The 20685-nt window shown below is 36.6% G+C and overlaps 1 protein-coding gene across 8 annotated transcripts in view; it reads right to left on the reverse strand.

Moving 5' to 3' along the window:
- Positions 1-237: 237 nt before the first annotated feature.
- Positions 238-20685, reverse strand: part of LOC132271236 (uncharacterized) — a 51168-nt gene continuing 30720 nt past the window's right edge. For 4 of the 8 annotated variants that reach the window (XM_059772562.1, XM_059772560.1, XM_059772561.1 and 1 more), the window contains exons 18-32: positions 20527-20602; positions 19216-19452; positions 14615-14686; positions 13432-13503; positions 13282-13346; positions 13080-13182; positions 12845-12976; positions 10973-11116; positions 2309-2416; positions 2154-2204; positions 2009-2086; positions 1798-1911; positions 1445-1641; positions 1215-1284; positions 238-692 (exon numbers count right to left, since the gene is read on the reverse strand). In XM_059772562.1, the coding sequence (XP_059628545.1) occupies positions 504-692; positions 1215-1284; positions 1445-1641; positions 1798-1911; positions 2009-2086; positions 2154-2204; positions 2309-2416; positions 10973-11116; positions 12845-12976; positions 13080-13182; positions 13282-13346; positions 13432-13503; positions 14615-14686; positions 19216-19452; positions 20527-20602 (1708 nt within the window). In that variant the 3' untranslated portion in view covers positions 238-503. Of the gene's footprint in view, positions 693-1214; positions 1285-1444; positions 1642-1797; positions 1912-2008; positions 2087-2153; positions 2205-2308; positions 2417-10972; positions 11117-12844; positions 12977-13052; positions 13183-13281; positions 13347-13431; positions 13504-14614; positions 14687-19215; positions 19453-20526; positions 20603-20685 lie in introns of those variants that run through there. The other 4 variants (XR_009469672.1, XM_059772564.1, XM_059772563.1 and 1 more) reach the window with 4 other exon arrangements.

The following is a 20685-nucleotide window of genomic DNA, read 5'->3' on the forward strand; positions in this document are numbered from 1 at the left end:
ATTTGATAAATGTACTCAATGGAATGAGAATTCAATTGATAATGCATTGTTTCTGAAGTTGGATTAAGCGAAATTATAACACATGAAAGAAAGAGAGCAAGCCATATGCTTAGAAACAATATGAGAAGCAGCAATGCACAATGTAGCAAGTATGAGAGCAAGGCCTACTTCAAATAATGTTTCCATAGAAAAATGCCAACACGAAGACTATTTTCAGCATTTGCTTTTACTGTTGAATGCAACAGAAACAAATTTAAAGCTTTCTTTCTCATTTCATCCATAATGCTTTCAAGAGCATTCACAATTTCACATACCATCTAATTTTGGCGGTAACTACAATGCAATCGCTATAACATTCACAATAAAAAAACTAATATGAGCGCCTGTAAAAACTGAGGCATTCCCGTGATTTCCAAAAGATTTCCTTTGGCAAACATACAGGAAAAAAATAAAATGGAAAAGAAAATCACATTTGAACTTCTATTCAGAATGGTTTGCATATACTACATAGTCCGCAGAAATCCACGAACTTCAATAAGGAAATTGTGCAGACTCTTTCTGAATTTTTGGTAACTTGTTCGGTCAAGTGTAGAAGAAAAGTGGTTCGAGCTTGTGAGAGACTGCAATGCATTTGCCAACCTTGATCTGAATGTTGGATCTGCCTGTCTTTCTATCAGCTCATTCCCTAATCTCTGTAAGAAATAAGAAGCCATACAACTCTCAGAAGATTGGCATTTAAAAGGAAAAGAGAGTCTGCTACATGTCTAAGTAAATTGAAACTGTCTAGAATTCCAAATAACCATGTAGTTTGGCGAAAACGTGTGATGTCGAGTACTAAATCATTGCTAGCAAGTTTTCAGAATTTTTTTGATGAAATTTGTCAGAAGCACATCCAACTGTAATTTGCGTTATAATGGGTGACACTAATAAATCTGATCGGAAAAAAGAGTGGACAACAACAAATCAATTTATTCTTGGAAGAAAATGGAAAATACAGTCCCAACAGATCCCCAAGAAGTGGGCCAGGTCCATTCTTCAAAAACTTTGTATCAACTAGACAGATTAGATAGAGGTCATCATAACTTCACGGCACCCTCTTTGTACCTTTTAATAATAACCAGAATCTAAATACTGTTTAGTTATCAGGTTTTATAGCTTAAAACTGAAATCAGAAATTCTACAGTGAAATCATACAAAAATCTAAGCAGAAATACCTGGTAAAGGTTTTGTTCAGAAAGGATCAATGGAAGGAGAGCATCCGCCGCAGCACTGACGAGATCAATGCTGGAGAGAATTAAATAAAGATTATATCATGGTTGTAAAGAGAGAAAAATATTATTGCTTAAACCATCCAGGTATATAAAAAATAAAAAAATAAAAAGGCTTTGATTAGTTAATCCTATCATGAGGTATGGCAATCAACTTAGTCTTGCTTTTATCACACCTGTAGTCATCAAAGAGGAGAAAGTGCAGCAGCAAACGAAGGAACCGGCTCAGAATTCCTTCCTGTGATTTCCCATCAGGGTCCTTGAAATCTAAAGCATGCGGACCTAACCCAACTTTACCAGCAGCCATCTCCTTGTAGTGGTAAGAAGCAAGTGCTTTCAGAGCACTCAGACACATGTCAACAACTTCCGTGTCCTATCCATCAGAGGGTTAATAAAATAAAAGTAAAAGGAAAAAATATATATATAGAAATCGGTCAGCCACAAATTTTCGACATGCAATTCACCGAATCCATTACAAAAATTTGTAGCCTCAAGTGGATTTAATCCAATTAAGTGATCAGTTATTTACCTGATGGTGGATACCAAAATCAAGAGTTCCAAGTACATGAGCAAAGGCTTCACTGTTTAGTCGTGTAACCATTTCAGGATAAACTTCCAACATATGTGATAGTAGTGAGAAGTACTGCATAAGACAAAAAAAAAAAAAAAAAAAAAAAAAGGGTATTATCTTCCAGAAAACAATACCAGCATGTTCTCTTATGATGAAAAAGAATGCTTACATCATGAGAAAGCTTCGGGAACTTCAGCAGGTCCAAAGTTATAAGAGGGGTAACTATGTGAAGACCCAAATAAACCACCTGCAAATTGAATGTGTTGGAAACCATTCGAGGAAATTGTACAAGGTGAAATGCAACACCGATATACCTCAGATATGTTTGTGCCCTGTCCCTCAATGGAATCCGATGAGAAGTCAACCTGCAAATTTATTAATTTAGATTGGGATAACTAATTTCACACTTCAACAAAATTAAACACGCCAAAAACAAATTTTGGTGGAAATAAATCAAGAGAAAAAGTACCAGATCCTTTGAACAGAGATGTGCAAGGAGTTGTAGAAGAGCACGTAAATCCCTATATTTCTCTGTATTTGCTTCACTCAGTAAACTGCTTGAAAGGCTAAGTGATATCTAAAAAATCAGTGAAATTATAGAAGTTAATATATTTTTTTGCCCCCCTTTGATATCAAAGACGTACATTCACATTCACTATGGCAGGACTCTGACCCATTAAATTTTCTTTGGAAAGCGGAGAGAAAAACACTCGAGCTAATCTTTGGCGGTAGAGACAATAGGGAAAAAAGCACACACAAGAAGACAAAATTAATAGATTAAAGATAAAAAGTATACAAACTTAAAAGATTACCTCCAAAAACATTAAAACCATCTATTTTGGCAAAAGTCAATGACAGCTAAACAAATTTTGCGCACACAGAAAATAATCACCATAACCACTAGGGAAGAAACTAAAGAAGTATGATGATGGTTAGTCCCACAAATTTTAAAACTCCTTTATTGGTCATTTACACTAGCCATTTCTTGATTATTGGAAGTCCACAATTTCCTTTGCCTCTTTATCTGGGCAACTTGTATTACACATATGGCTGCACAACCACTAACGTCATTTCATTCCTATCCTCATTCTGCAACCAGAGGGGAGCACACAATAAACTCAAACCTGAACAGATGTCCTTTTAATCGTCAGAGTACTTGGAAGGTTGGTGTCATTTACCCTTTTATAATTTAGAAATAATCAAGTTAACAATAACCTTAATGGACCAACTACTGATAAAAAATTCATTTATCATCACATAAATAATTAAATGGTAAGCGAATTCTAAGTCATAGGGGCATCTTAAATCACATATAATAATCTCCCAGGGAATCTATGAAATGCACAATACCACTACTCAAGTTGCCCATTAACTAAATATAGAATGAAAATCAATATGTGGTTGCGACCGAGTCACGATTCAAGAAATGACTCGAAATTAATTGTTGATAGAGTAGAGTGGTGTAGCCATGATTCCAAATTAGTTTCAAATGTTAGTTCCGATCTTTCAAGAGAAAACAAATGCTTTAGTACATCTGGAAATGAGATATATATATACATATTTTCCATAAGATGTTTAGAAATGAAAATTTCCGGCAGGACGTTAAGTAAGAACAATTTGTTAGCATATATGATACCACGATTTATGGTATGACTTACCATAATAGCAGAAATTTGACAATACTATAGAATATGCTTTAGAATAAGTTGTGAATTGATTTTGATTTGATTTAGTTTCCTTTCTTGTAATATGAGCATGTGCTCATTTTATCTATAAATACTAGAACTGTGAATGAGTAATTTATATCATTCAAGCCTTTACACAATTATCTCATTTCTCTTTTTTATATATTTCTACTTGGTATCAGAGCCAACACCTTTCCACACCTTTCAGCAGCCTTGTTACTTGTGCGACAGCTACCTTAGGCTGTTTGTAACACCGTGTGATGTTGCCCACACATATTTTTCTGTGTTGCTGTTTTGTGATCGACAACAGGTATTTTTAAGTTTTACAATTTCTTATTCACTCTTCTAGGGTTAGGTAAATTGGGATAGTTGGTTTCCAACACCTAGAAGGGCTTGGGTAAAAATAAAAAATAAAAATAAAAATGTCTACAAAGAGGTTCCGGATATTAAGAAGGAGGCTGTCTGGTTATATGTAAGCGGGCAGCACTCCTTAAAAAAGGTATGTATTTGGATTTTTCGGGAATGGTCTGAGGAGACATTGTTATTGTTTATGGTCTGAGGAGACCCTTTGATTTATTAACAGAATTTGTGGTGTTTTTGGAGTTTTTTATTATCGTGTGACAGATTATGGCAGATTCAAGGTCCTCGACTGTTAATTCTCTTGGCTCAAGTTCTGTGGGTGGTGGTGCCATTTTTCCCACCAACTCATCAGAAAATCCAGGACTTCAATCACCACAATGAAGTTGGATGGTTCCAACTATTTGATTTGGGCACAATCTGCCAAGATGTTCATTGGTGGCAAAGGCAAGATTGGCTATATTACTGGTTCTGAGAAAGAGTCAGCTGAGTCGAAGAAGGCATATCCACGGTGGTTTGCAGATAACACTATGGTTGTGTCCAACTCATCAGAAAATTCAGGACTTCAAATCACCACAGTGAAGTTGGATGGTTCCAACTATTTGATTTGGGTACAGTCTGCCAAGATGTTCATTGGTGGCAAAGGCAAGATTGGCTATATTACTGGTTCTGAGAAAGAGTCAGTTGAGTTAGAGAAGGCATATCCACGGTGGTTTGCAGATAACGCTATGGTTATGTCTTGGCTAGCCAATTCGATGCAACCAAACATAGCTGTTGGCTATATGTTTATGAAGACTGCTAAGCAGATTTGGGATTCAGTTCAACACACTTATTCTCAGAGGTAGAATAATGCACGAATTTTCCAGCTGGGGCGAGATATCACAGGGATATCTCAGGGTGACTCGACGGTTTCAGGTTCATCGCCAAGCTTCGTGCTATTTGGGAGGAGATGTCATATTATGATTCCTTCCACTCTTGGAAGGATCCAGATGATGCAGTTTTATATGCAGGAATTGTGGAGAAGAATCAAGTGTTTCAGTTTGTTGCCGGGTTGCACGACGAGTTTGAGTATGCTTGTGTTCATTTATTGAGCTTGTGTTCATTTATTGAGCTTGTCTTCATTCTCTACTCTTGAGGATGCATACTCCTATGTGTTGTCAGATGAGAGCCACCGGACTCATCAATTAGGTGTTGCTTCTGTTGATCGTTCTGTTATGGCAGTTCGGGTTCCCAACCTTTCAGGAACTTCACCATCCCAGTCAGTTCAGAGCATTACCACCGGTCCTCCTCTGGGACGACGACGTGGACGATGTGACCATTGCTGAAAAATTGGTCACATCAAATCTCGTTGTTATGCTCTACATGGATGTCCACCGCAATAGAAACAACAGCCTAGATCCTCTGCACATTTTGTTACACAACCAGTCTCGTTGTCAACTCCTAACAACCCTGCCTCTACATCTTCTACCACAATTAGCTTGACTCAAGCTGATTTGGACAAATTTAAGCAATTCTTCAACCAAATGGAGGCATCATCTCAGCCAACCTCCACTTATGCTCACTCAGGTACTATTGCGTCTGCACATAGCATATCTACATCTTCAACACCATGGATTATTGATTCTGGTGCTTCAGACAATATAACTGGTATGTCCTCACTCTTCCAATCTTATGGTATCTGCTCTGGCCAACGCAAGGTCCGCCTTGCGGATGGCTCTCCATCTTCCATTGCTGGGAAGGGTCACATATCAGTTACTTCTCCATTAACTTTGTCAAATACACTTCATGTTCCAAAGTTGACTACAAATCTTATTTTTGTTAGTAGCATTACCAAACAATTAAATTGTAGTGTAACGTTCTTTCCCTCTCATTGTATTTTTCAGGATCTGGTGTCAAAATAGACGATTGGCAGTGGACGTGAAATGGACGGTTTATACCTGTTGGATGCTCCTTTGTCACCTCAAGCACATTCAGCTACATTTTCTAACTTTGTTTCATCTAATAAAGCCCAGCTTATGCGTTGGCATGTGCGTTTAGGACATATTTCTTTTGCTTATTTGAAACATTTATTTCCTTCCTTATTTTGTAACGTGGCAGTGTCAGATTTATCCTGTGAAACATATCATATGGCTAAACATGTTTGTTCCAATTATCCTGCTAGTAGTAATAAATCTGCTTTAACACCTTTTGATCTTGTTCATTTAGATGTGTGGGGTCCTTGCCCAGTTACTTCTAGTCTTGGATTTCGATATTTCATGTTGTTCATTGATGATCATAGTCGTGTTACTTGGGTTTATCTTATGAAAACCAATAATGAAGTATACACCATTTTTAAAAATTTTATGACAATGGTTCAAACTCAATATGGTCGTACCATTAAAAAATTTAGATCTGACCAGGGTACAGAGTACATTTATGGGGAGGTACAACGGTTATGTACAGAATTTGGGATTGAGCATCAGATGGCTAATGTTAAAACTCCTCAACAGAATGGTCGTTCTGAGAGAAAGAATCGCCACATCCTTAACTTAGCCAGAGCAATCTGCATTGGCATGACTGTTCCCCAGTCATTTTGGGGAGATGCAGTTCTTACCGCTGTTTACATCATTAATAGGACTCCTCCTAGGATTCTTAACTTTGCAGCCCTACTCTCAATCTTACATCCCAATTCATCTCTTTTTTTTATTCCTCCGTGAGTCTTCGGGTGTGTGTGCTTTGTTCAGCAGTTGGGGCAGACTCGTACAAAGCTTGACCCCAAGGCTTTGAAGTGTGTGTTTTTGGGCTATTATCACTCTCAAAAAGGTTATAGGTGTTACCATCCTCCCAGTCGTCGGCGGTTTATAACCATGGATGTTTCTTTCTTTGAGTATACACCATACTATAGTGGTTCAGTTGGTTCTCAGAGTGAATGGTTCCCATTGAATATAATGGATGATCACCTTCTTCCGTCTTTAACTCCTCTACCATTACCTGTTTCTTCTTCTATGATTCCTCCTCGTGATACCCCTCTAGCAGGGGGAATTGTTCCTTTTTCACAGGTTTATAGTCGGAGACAACAGGTACAAGCTTCTACTCCCACGATCGACTGCCCTATTCCTTCGGCACCAGCTCCGCCTTCTCAAGCTATTGTTTTACTTGATGATCACCCTATTGCTCTTTGAAAGGGTAAACGTTCTTGTACATACCCTATTTCTAATTTTGTTTCTGATTATGCTCTCTCACCCTCCTATCGGAGTTTTCTTGTTTCTATTGCCTCGGTTCCTATTCCTTCTAGTGTTGCAGATGCACTAGCGCAACCTCAATAGCGTGATGCTATGACAGAAGAACTACAAGCGCTTGAGAAAAATCAAACTTGGGACATGGTTCCGCTTCCTATTGGACGAAAGGTTGTGGGTTGTCGTTGGGTGTTTACAGTTCAGCATAATCCAGATGGGTCAGTTGCTCGTTACAAAGCCCGATTGGTTGCCAAGGGTTATGCTCAGACTTATGGCATAGATTATCAGGAGAATTTTGCCCCTGTTGCCAAGATGAATACCATCCGTGTATTATTTTCCGTTGCTGTAATTCGATCTTGGCCTCTATTTTAGTTAGATGTCAAGAATGCCTTTCTCAATGGTGATTTGCAAGAGGAGGTGTACATGGTTCCTCCTCCGGGCTTTCGTTCTCCTGCTCATTCTGGTATGGTATGTCGTCTTTGTCGTTCTCTGTATAGCCTCAAGCAGTCTCCTCGAGCTTGGTCTGATCGCTTTGGCACTGTTATGCTCAAGTTTGGTTTCTATCAAAGTGCAGCTGATCATACCTTGTTTTTACGTCATTCAGGCGGTAAGATAGTTGCTTTCATTGTGTATGTTGATGATATTGTTCTTACCGGCGATGATACTACCGGAATTGATGAGGTTAAGAGCTATCTTGTCCGTCAGTTTGAGATTAAGGATCTTGATCCCCTACGGTACTTCTTGGGCATTGAGGTGGCTCGCTCCAAAACTGGCATTTTCATCTCTCAACGCAAGTATGTTATTGACTTGCTTTCTGCTTCTGGTCAGCTTGGCGCTCGTACTGCTAATATTCCGATTGAGCAGAATCATCGGTTGGCTGATTCTAAGGGGGAGTAGTTGTCAGATATTGGTCAGTATCAACGACTTGTGGGGAAGCTCATCTATTTATCCATAACTCGACCTAACATTGCTTATGCCGTGAGTGTTGTGAGTCAATTCATGCACTCTCCTCGTGCCCCTCACCTTGATGCATCTATTTGGATCCTTCGCTACTTAAAAGGGTGTCTAGGCCATGGTATTTTGTTTGCTAATCATGGTCACTTACGTGTTGAAGCTTGGACAAATGCTGATTATGCAGGATCAATTTCAAATAGGAGGTCTACTTCAGGTTATTGTACCACTATTGGTGGTAACTTGGTTACTTGGCGCAGTAAGAAACAAGATGTTGTCTCTCGATCTAGTGCAGAGGCAGAGTATAGGGCTATGGCTCTTGGGGTAGGTGAGTTGCTTTGGCTGAAAACCTTGATGACAGACTTGTGCCTTCCAGTGTCGCTTCCATTCTAGTCTGCTATTAGCATAGCAGCAAATCCCGTTCAGCATGACAAGACTAAGCATATAGAGGTGGACCGTCACTTCATTCGAGAGAAGATCATCTCTGGTCAAATTTACACTCCATTTGTCACAAGCTTTCAGCAGCTTGCAGACATTCTTACAAAGGGCGTCAGCAAGATTGTGTTTGAGAATGCATTGTCCAAGTTGGGCGTTTCAAATATCTACGCACCAACTTAAGGGGGAGTGTTAGCATATATGATACCACGATTTATGGTATGACTTACCATAATAGCAGAGATTTAACTATGCTATAGAATATGCCATAGAATATGCTTTAGAATAAGTTGTGATTTAATTTTGATTTGATTTACTTTCCTTTCTTGTAATATGAGTATGTGCTTATTTTATCTATAAATAATAGAGCTGTGAGTGAGTAATTTATATCATTCAAGCCTTTACGCAATTCTCTCCTTTCTCTTCTTTTTATATATTTCTACTCAATTCAACGCAAGGAAAAAACCAGAAGGTGACAAGAAAAGCATTCAACTGGAGACGGTCATCAGCATGCTTAAATAGTTACAAGAAATGCACAAATGAACAAGAGATCTCACAGGAGGCTAAACCGGAAAATAATGTTGTAGTAGTTAATTATTAATGTGGTAAGTAGAGCTATGAATTTTTGACATAAAACAAAGTTTAGAGACTGTATTAGTAGCTGACTTGGCGGACAGAATCACAAATCAGTCACGTAGTGTTAGATTTGAATCATGTGATAAGCAAAGATACGCTAGCTGTAGAGAAATACAAGAAACTAAAAAATGAAGCTAAGAAGATGGTAGCTAGAGCCAAACAAAATTCCTTAGATGAGTTACATGGAAAATTAGGTGCAAAAGAGGGTGAAAAAGGCATTTATAAGTTGGCGAAAAGATCAAGTTAGATGTATTAAGGACATGGATCAAAAAAATATTAGATAAAGAAGATGACATATTGAATAAGTGACAAAATTACTTTCAACAACTCCTAGATGAAGAATATCCTAGAGAGGACATTGAGAATAATGGGCCTAATCTTAGTATGATAGATAAAATCAAATAGGAATGAGGTAGATAACACATTTCGTAAAATGGAAAACAATAAAGAGGTAGAACCGAATAATAACCCTTAGAGGCCATTTACCTATCAAGGGAAAGAATAATAGAACAAAGACCAAGGAAAGAACATACCATATCAATTTGGATTTATGCCGGGAAGATCCACTATAGAGGCCATTACCCATTAAGGCAACTATTGGGGGTGTAGAAGTAAGCAAAAAGATCTACACCTGGTTTTTATAGACTTAAAGAAGGTATATGATAGAGTTCCAAGAGACATGATTTGGTGAGCCTTACGAAGAAAACATATTCCTTTAAGACTTAATGAACTTATTCAGGATATGTATAAGGATTCTGAGATTAGAGTTTGTAGCATATGTGCCACGCGGAGAGATGAATGATTTTTCCACAAGAGTAGGATTACACCGAGGATTGGCGCTAAGTCCATATTTATTTACGATAATCAGGGATACAAGGAGATACAAGGAGATCTTCCATGGTGCATGTTATTTGTGGAAGAAATTGTGCTATTGGATAGCTCTAAGGAAGCCTTAGCAATAAAATTAGAAGCTTGGAGAGTGGCTCTAGAATCAAAAGGCTTAAAAAACAGTAGAACTAAAACAGAATACATAGAATGTAAATTTAGTAGTGATATAGGAAATGATATATAGTAGTAAAAATTTAAGACCAAAGCATTACTCAATGTAATTATTTCCGATAATTGGGATCAATCGTAAAAAAGGATGAATTCCAATTAAAGGATGATGATGATGTAGTCCAGTTAAAGGTTCAAAAGAAGACCAATTAGAGGATGAATTCCCGTCCAGTTACACACAGGCCATTCTTTTTGTCCCGGTCTGGACCATTTGGAATATTTAATTGCCATCAAACATCAATATCATCTTCTCCACATATCCTGTTCTTCGCTATACTCCTCCATATCAAATATTTTCATGTTGTCGAGTATTGAGTGAAAATCGTAATCAATGTAAATTTTCAATCGGAACCGAACTTAAAAATGAAAATTTCTCAGGTACTTTCAAATCATTTCTCATGGAATTCTTAACATTCTTAATCTTGAAACGAACACTATAAGCAGAACAATATTCACTTTATAATTAAATATATAAAAGTGATATGATATAAGACTAATGTATACTACATCCTAGAAACATCAATGGATTAATAAATAAATAAAAAAAGAAAAGGAAATACATTAATTGACAAGCTCTTGCTCTATTTAAGATTGAGCATCAAGTTTAGGGAACAAATCTATAATCCAACAGTTCCTCTACAACAGTCCTATTGCTCTATTCATAATCAAGATAAGTAATGCAATAACATTACATCCTAAATACATTAATGGATAAAAAGTACAATAATGGACAAGATCTTGCTCTATGTAAGATTGTGCATATGGTTTAGGGCAAAAGGGGATGTGACAAGAATTTACCTTGCCAATATTGTGAGATGAGTAAAGCTGAAGTAAGCGCAAACAGAAATTAACAACTACTGCAGTTTCTTGAGCCTCTAGGTAGATAATTTGTCCGTCCACCCAGTCAACAACATATTTAAGTAGCAGATAGACAACTGCAGACTAAAAAGTAAGTTAGGATCAGTAAAGATAAATCTTTATCATTTCAACAATGTATACCTATATTATAATTTGAACAATATATACCTATATTATAATTTCAGCAATGTATACATGTATAGCAGTTAAATCTGTACATTTTAACATTATATAGTTGATTAAGATTAAATTGACCTCAGAAAGTCTGAAAATGCCACGCAAGATAATTCAAGTTTTTTATATTTTTTAAATGTAACTAGAAGAAGAAACTGAAAATCTTGTGGTGCCCAGCAGGATCTTAAGCATTGTGTTCAACAGATAGAAGGGGAAAATATTTAAGCAAAAGAGAGTGAAAATTAATTAATAGAAATAGCGATGATCATTATTTGGCTTCACTTAGTGAGATCTTCCCGAAATCTTGAAGAACAAATACTATGTAAAGATAATGATAGAGAGCACATTAACAAATGGCCACTAAGGACCTCTTATTGTGGAATTTTGATTTAAATTCAATCTTACTGAAAACTTTTTCATTCGATTAAAATGCTACAACTTTTTCCTGTACCTTTTAATACTTCCTTGTTTTTGGTTGAGTGAAGCACTGAAGCTTATTTTCGGAGTATAATTAAACATTGGATAGATTGTACTAGTGGCCCATGAGTTTTATTATGCTAGTAAATTGGGTAGCTATCCTGTTGAGCTTTTATATGTGGCCTTATACATATTTGTATGATGGGATATGAATATATATATATATATATATATATAGTGGCCCTCAACCCAATTGCTATTGAGCCAAAAAATATATATATATATTGAAGTGTAGCATTATGAAAGGTTTAGGCTAGCCTTAACCATAAAAGTTCAAACTTCTAACTTCAGAGTCCTAATCCATAAAATTTAGGAGACCACCAGTGTCTTGTGCATATTTCTGTACTTTTTGAATCAATGTTCAACTTAAATAATTTGCAAGTAGATAATTGTTTGATGGAAACTACACTGTGGGCCCAAGGGAATGTAGGTGAAATTTCCAGAATATTAATTATCATATTTCATCATGACATGCGATTTCCTTTACTTTTTCATCCCAAAATTCTGGTTTGTAACTCCAAAACTTTCCATACCGTTTTGGTGTTTTTTTTTAGACAATTAGCTGCTGTCCAACAACACATCCTCGGAAAGTCCAAATATTTTCAACTTTATAACCAAGCCTAACTAACCTTTTTCAGTCTAGAAAGCTCATAAGTATCCATAGACAAAGCTCACCAAATAATCAGCCATGGGTAGCTTATTCTGAATAATTAAGTGCAGTGACTGCAGTCCTACATCATTAGTAAGACACCTAATGTTTGGGTATCTAAATTATGTTGTATATATCCAGAATGAGTATGTGCATACATGTGAATAAGAAATATAATATTACACTCTAGAGTCAACCATTATCATATATCCAAGTGTAATGATATTCAACCAAAACTAAGTTCACAAAGAAGTCGACCATGACTCCATAATTTAATGTCAACTTAATGTCAACAACAGGCAAACATTTGATAGCTCAGAAAATGAATTAGTTCACAAATGTCAATGAAAATTAAGAATATATAAATTCAGGACATCAATAAAATGTTAGAAGCTTTTGAACACAAACTGTGTATTAAACAAGTGGAAGTCCAAAAAAGTAGGAAACCATAACTTTCAGAAAGGCGTGTAATGGAAGTAGATTACACAAAAATCGATACATACAACAAATACCTCATGTTTGTAAACTTCAAGCAAAAGCAGAACAGCGTTCGTTATGGAGAAACCCATCTCGTAAATTGCCTTTTGTGTTCGAGGTTCTGTGGCACTGGCAGCTCCACGAAGGCGCTCCAACAAGCAGCTGATCTACAGGATGTCCGTCGAGTTTTTAAAATACTTTTCTTGACGAGTAACAATGGAACATACATGAACTGAAAATGACCTCGTATTTCAAAAGTTATGTAATTACCACCAGGATAACATCTGGTTGTTGGGCAAAATTTTTTAGATCATTCTTGCCAGACATCTCCATTAGATAAGCTGTCATATGACCCATGAGATCCCTAACGTACCTTTGAGTAATTGTAACCAGATATTAGGCCATAAAGCAGAAGTAAAATCATAACAATTAAAAAGTAAAAGATCATGAGAAACCTAAAAAGTAGACTCACTGATTTGAAGCCTCTGAATTTCTCATGCCACCAGCTGAAAGAACAAGGGTTTGAGCCAATGAACGCTGCAACAGGATAAGGACAATATTGTAGTTTACTAAACTGAGAGAAAAAAGTGAGGTCCTGGTGACAAAAAATTTAAGTCATTACTTGCTGAGCAGCGTTTAAAGTGAACAAACTTCTATCATTTGCAAACGCATTTGCTAAGTCACGCCATGAGCCCTGCAGAAAAAAAGGAAAAGAAATGGCTTATTTTTCATTCTCATTGAAAACTTTGAAGAACTGATGCTATATTATTGAATCGTAGATATGTTTTCTGAATTACAACACATATTTATATACACAGAATATGCCCTAACTAAAAAGAAATAAAAGACAAGACTGTCCTAACTAAAAAGAAAGAAAAGACAAGACTACCCTTAATAAATAAATCCTCTAACACTCATATACATAGCTAAGATCAACATGAAATATATTTTTTTTTCCCTTTTAAATTGGTAAGAAAAAAATCCAGATATTTCAGTAGGAAAAAGATGCTTACATCAATATCTAAATTATTAAAAGTATCCTCGTTGTATATGTGACCTTATATAACGAGGATACTAGCAAATTGGAGCCAATGGCATGCCTTAAGCCAAATATGCCACCAGCCAATTGGCATGATACCGACAAGCCATAGGTTGTTTCATGTATCAACATCTTGAAACAAATTCCCATGTATAAATAAGCAATAACAAAGTCATCATGAAAACAGTGTCACACCAAAATACAATAACAGGCTATTACAACATGGATATAACATTTCAGCATTTTCACCATGTTCACAACACTGCAGTGCACTCTCATAAATGCATAAGCACTTTTTTTCAACGCACACCAAGTTGGGGTCCTTAATTCGCCTTCTAAGAAAATCATATAACACCCACAGCCATTACGATATCTGTATGCTGATCACAAATCCACTCTAAGTATGCCTTATTCCAAACATCTAAGGCTACATGAATCCAGATTTTTACATTTCAGGATTCATGTTCGAAAGTGTAAACACAAAGGTCTTGCGGTCCAACTTACTCAAGCTCCTTCCTTTTTGGGCTTGCACTGGGAAAGCTAAACTAAAATTTTGATGGTTTATTCATTTATGACAAGGAGGGAAAGGAAAAAGAATGAAAAGGATAAAGATATGATAAAAGAACCCCACTTCAATAATTGCTAAAATTAGCTAGTTTTATTAACAAAACCAAAACAAAGGAAGGTGGCCAAGAGCACAACAAAACACAATGATACACTCCACTAAGATTCACTTGCATTCATAAACAATGTATATACAACTCACCAAATCAACAAGGTGCACACAAACATTCCTTTGCCGGACAAGCACATGAAGCAACTGGTAACAAGTAACTGCCTGTCAAATACAAACACAATTATAACACCTGCCAACATCTTACATTTGAGAAAGGAGAAATAAATTTTCAAACAATAAAAAATAAATAAATAAATAAATAATAAAAAATAAATAAATAATTTATATATTTTGAAACATGAAGCAAGACACTGTCAAGGAAATATTCCTAATTAAAGGAGATATCACTCCTTGCACAACCATTTAGGCAATCTTGGAACTCGAAAATCAGATAAAGCTAGTCAAAGTGTAAAATGTAAAATAAAAAATAAGAAAGGAATAAAGTCATATTTCATGAAGTTAGTTGTGAAATGAAACTCCATTAAGTCAGGAAAATTAAAAATTGTGAGTGCTGAACAAAAATTATTTGTCAGTCTTCATCACATAGTTCCAAGCAGGAGAAATGAGCCAGGGATATAATATATTTATATATATATATTAGAGCTTCAAGGAAAGGACAATAATGGAAATGGAACCCTCAACTTTGTTCCAGTTCTATTGTGAAGGAAGCCTGTGGAAAAAATTTATCATGCTGCCTCACTGCAGTGATTAATATATTATTTTACAAATAATCCAACCTCTAATATCAAAGAGGTTCCTGAATAAGGTGATTAAAGTCGGTGAGTATTTTTAAGAATTATTCAATAAGAATCAAGTCGAGAAAAGATAGAATGTGAGTTGTTTTTGTATCTTTCATGCAAACAATAACTATCCTGTGATATGGTGGAACTTATAAACCATCCTTGGCATGTTGAAAATGTGACCACATGAAGTGGTAGCAGACATAGCAGATCAGCTTTTGAGCCACTGAAAGCACCCAAAGTGCACTAATTATTCCCACAAAAACAATTGACAGAAACGAGGCACACTACTTCAGAGCATAGTCACAGGAATCATCAACCTTAGAAATGCAATTCTAAGTCTTCCCTCCCCCACCCATGCCTCTCCCTCTGGTGTAGACCTAAATCAAGTGGATAAATTCCTGCCGCTTAAGAAGTGCAATTCTACAATTTCTAGAGAAGCCAGGCACTCTCCTTTGAGAGCTTAGTCATAGGATTCATCAACTTTGGGTGATACTGCCACTTTAGAAATGCACATTTCCCTCCTTCACTCCCTTCCTCCCTCACTCTCTGGTGTAGATTTAAATCAAGTGGATAAATTCCTGCAATATTGGGAACACCCTGAAAAGGATAGAGGGAAAAGAAGGAACAAACAGACAGGATTAAGAAAGTCTTTTGATACTTTGTTTTAATTTTTGTAGTAAGGCTAATTATCACTGACATTGAGAAGGAAAACCCTATAAAGTTTTGTTTTGTTTGGGTTTTAAGAATTATTGTTATTGGAGTTCCCAATTCATACTGAAGCAGCGAGAATTTGCCTCTTTATTTTCTCCGTTTTTTTCTTACTATATTCTTTATTTTCTCGTTTTTTTCTTACTATATTCTTTATTTTTGTCTCCAATCTGGTAGTGACCGATGATTTGATCATTTTCTCCTGGTAAGGCATCAGGTTTGGTATCAGAGCTTTAGTTTCGGCTTTGCGACCTCTCAATCATGCTTCCATGAGAACACCAAGAAGAGGACGTTGTAGGATGCAAGTTCAAGAAGAACCCTTATAAAGCAAGCCCAAAACAAAGTAGAACTTCCGCCAAGGCAAGTCAAGAAGCTAACCCAACAAATGGGTCAATATCCTATCCTCTCCTGGTCCTGCTAACCCAATAAATGGGTCAATGTCCAATCAGAGCTTTAGTTTTGGCTTTCCAGCCTCCCAATCATGCTTCCATGAGAACACCAAGAGGATGTCATAGGATGCAAGTTCGAGAAGAACCCTTATAAAGCAAGCCCAAAACAGAGTAGAACTTCCACCAAGGCAAGTCAAGAAGATGATGTGTCTGGTACCATTTTATCATCCGCATTGTCATAGATCACCAAACAAAGGGACTGACAATGTTGGGAGGCGAATATCAAAATTAAGATTCTTGAACTTTATGAAGTTTTAAGGACGAGTTGATCTATGGCTAAATACCATCGTGTGTTTTAGAATACCACGACATATCCGATCACAAGAAGGTCAAGCTCATCACTATTCATTTGAAATAAGAGTATCAGCATTATGGAACAATTACGGATTACCAGGGAGCACAGTGTAAGCTTAAGATTGCAAAACGGGAAAAGATGAAGAAACAATTTTTACCTTTTGATTATGTTCAAACGACTTCAAGAAGCAAGTCGCAGTATGGAAGACTATACCAAAGAAGTTTACTGATTAATCACATACAATGATTTACCGGAGAGGGATGAGCAGTTGGTGACACATTATGTCAGGTATTAAGGCCCAGCATACAAGAAGCCTTACTCTAGTATTCATTTTCTGTTTCGGAGGCTTAGCAACAGGTTTTGGTGGTAGAGAAACAACAAAACAGGCAGGTTTGGAGCTCTAGCAGCAGTTCCGCAGTATTGCAGCCCACTTTTAGAGGAGAATCAAATCAGCCTTTACATCAGTGCAAAACAACGCTCAGAATGTGAGACCGTAGCTGCCACACGTTGGCGGGGTACGAAACCAGGCACTAATGCCAAAACAACCAAATTTTGAGGGGACAGCAGGTCAAAATAGCGGTGGAGACCTTGAAATGAGGTGTTACATGTGTGGGGAGCCCAGATATAGGTCAATAGGGTGCCTAAAATCCAGGGGCAACCGTATCAATAAAGGAACAAAATGTGATGGAGGAAGACACGAACTATGAATTATATGCGGAGGTTGAGCTGAACTTTGATGATTCCTCAGATGGAGAGTATGGTGATATTCTACATGGTGACAAAGGCAAATCCTTGGTGATGCGAAAATCAGGGTTGCTTCCAAAACACGAAGATGGATAACAATGACTCTGGAGCAACAATTTTTCACACCACTTGTACTATTGGTGTAAAGATATTGGTGCAGGGCAGTAGCGATAAGCTGCTGTCCGGCAGCTGTAACAGTGTAAAACAACGAAAGAAAAGGATTTTCAGCAATAAACAAGCAGAAAAACAGAGAGATAAAGCAATAAAATCGAAGTTGGAACGTAGATAGGTGAGTTCTAGGGCAAAGAGACCCGAGAGAAACTCTAAATCTGAATTTCTGGAATCAAAACTGCATACAAAGTCTCTTAATAGACTATTTATACAAGGGTTACAGCAGCACTAGCATCCTACCCCTTGATTACTTCAATGACTAATAAATCTTAACCCTCCAAAGTACTTAAAAAGTCACATGAGTATTTAAAAAGACTAGGACTATAACTATCATCTACCAAATAACATAAAACATAAAAATCAAATAAGACACACAGAAAATAAGCAAATAACTAAAACCCCAAGATAAATAGAACCCAAGCCTAGCTGGCTAGGGGGCCCAATTAGTCTTGGAGAGCCTCGTAGATGCTCCTGCATCAGATATGCACTATGATCATTGATGGAGGAAGTTGTGGGAACAAAATATCCCAATAAGCTAGGGAGAAACTCAAACTCAAGTCTGGGAAGCATCCGAAGCCTTGCAAGCTATCTTGACTAGGCAGACGGAATGAGCTGACAGCTTCACAAGATTGCCTAGCAAAAGGACAAAAAAGAAAAAGACAGTCTAGCAGTTATAACTAGCCTGGGGAAGATATGAGTTGGAAATGAATCTGCAGTAAGTCAAGGGAGATGACTGTGAAGGCAAGGATAAAAGATTGCTACTCCTTCAAGCATAAGGAGTTGTGACATGATCCCAATGTTTCATGATAAATAGCTTTGTGTACTCAATTTATTTGATGATATCAAGAGTTTAAATCTTCTATACATTATGAATTACACACAAGCATACAAATAATTTTGCTTTGAAAGAAAAAAAAAAAAAAACAGAAGTAGCCCGTCATCTAATAGTCAAACATATACTGCAGTTTTCATCTGAAGACAAATTTCATTTCACTGTCATTTTGCATTTTTCCAAAAACAGTCAAGGTTATGGCAAGAAAACAAGCAGGGTTGCAAGAAAAATGTTGTACTAAGAGCTTATTGATAGACAAAGCAAACAATTACATAAAACCATGCTTAACTAAGAAAGTGGGTCTACCAAAGTAGCATTCTGTTTTCAAACTGATTATGAAATGTGAAATCATGCAGCCCCTCAATCACATCTTGCAGTAAGTAAGGTCAATAATGCACTCAAACACAATAACAACTAGGAGTGAATGCATTTCCCATGATTTATGACATTAGGTGTAGCAACAATTAACCATCAACAAATGGCGTCCATCTGAGGACTTGTTTTTCGTGGAAAGCACACTAGCAAGTACCATGGTTCAATATCTCTACAAGAAGGAACTCAAAATATTATCCTATAACCTTCCTAGTATAACATCTCTATAAAAAGGAAGTCAAATTATTTTCCTATACCCTTTCTGAATAGGCATGTATATAGAACTCAAGAGTACAATCCAGGAGAACCTATCAAATATCAAAGACTGAAATGTCTACTATCAAAGAACGAGGAAAAATATTTTCCATATCTCATACCTGCAAATCCTTCTCCCCGGGATATGAAACAAGTGTCGTCATGGAGATGCGGACAATAACATCAAGCACGAGTTTACCTTGATCATGCTCTCCAAAAAAACTAAGCAAAGCTTTTCCGGGGCACTCTGACTTGAGCTGATTCTCATGATCATTATCTGAATTACTGCAAGTGTCTCGACTTTCTTTATCTGGTAATAGATAAGTACATGACCATCTTGCAAGGAACCATATAACTGCCTGTATAAAAATTTAGCTCAAACAAATAACTAAGATAGCATGACTAGGATAACAGTAGACAAGTTCAAAGAGAAGGATCTTGCTTGCCAAACAACAAAAAATAAAATTAAAATTCAAGAGAGAAAAATATTACTTAACATTAATGCTTATTTTATTGCATTATGTAGAAAGTTATTCACGGGAAAAATATATATATTTGCAACAAAAGGACAGTAGTCAATAATTTGTAGGACAATAAGAGGAACTTAGGATATTAGGATGCCCTATCAAAATCTGATCATCATTAAACAAAATTGAATGGTATACAAGGTAATGATACAGGTCCCATATGCCAAATTAAATGCATATAATGCCAGAACTAACACTACCAGGAACCTGCTTATGAATTCATAGACCTCAAACATTATTAACTATGAAGCAAAAACAAAGACGTGGATAAGGGTAAGAAAAAAGACAACCACAACAAGATGAGAATTTTTGCAAAAGATAGGACAGGGATACCGCAAAAACATGGCAACGAAGATTTTTGCATACATGCAATAATAAACATTAAACGTATAATTGGAATCTATCAGACTTTCTGTGGTTATAATGGTAGAATTCACATAAGAAAGACTCAGGATGTTTCCCTCTTTTTTTTTCCTTTTTTTTTTTTTTTTTTTTTTTTTTGTGGCTGAGTAAGTTCATTATACATTCTCACACAAGGAGAAAAGAAACCAAGAGATGGGCATTACACACAAGCCCGAGGAGCAGAGGGAGCATACCCCCTGGCAAATCAATTTTTCTTCCTTTAAATAGTCCAACTATTTGGACACTTGGTAATGTTTTCCCTAAATTTTTGCACTCTTATTATAAGAACGCGCATTTTGTTGTTCAAGGCATGCACGACACATGTCTTGAAGCATCAGAATCCAATACGACTCTTTACCCTTGCTTTAGTTAAAATGTAAAAGGAACATGCAGTTGAGCCACTACATTGGGATCCCAATCCCAAAGATGGCATGGAAATGAGCAGAAAAGGATCCAAAAGTTGAGTTGATATAGGTCATAAAAGAAAGTGATTTGATAGATAACCTCCATAAGCCGAGGACTGAAAAACGATGCTCTCATATCTGGATCTAAACTCTGCTGAGCAAACTTTATAATTGAGCTGCATCAATAAAGAAAAGAGACACGTGATGAAAATATCCAACAAAAAATATCACAACAAGGTATGTCCAAAGACCATAAAAA

The sequence above is a fragment of the Cornus florida genome, unplaced genomic scaffold, assembly GCF_030987335.1.
Source record: "Cornus florida cultivar Cherokee Brave unplaced genomic scaffold, ASM3098733v1 CherokeeBrave_3.0.0_Hap2_Chr08, whole genome shotgun sequence".
NCBI classification, from domain to species: Eukaryota; Viridiplantae; Streptophyta; class Magnoliopsida; order Cornales; family Cornaceae; genus Cornus; species Cornus florida.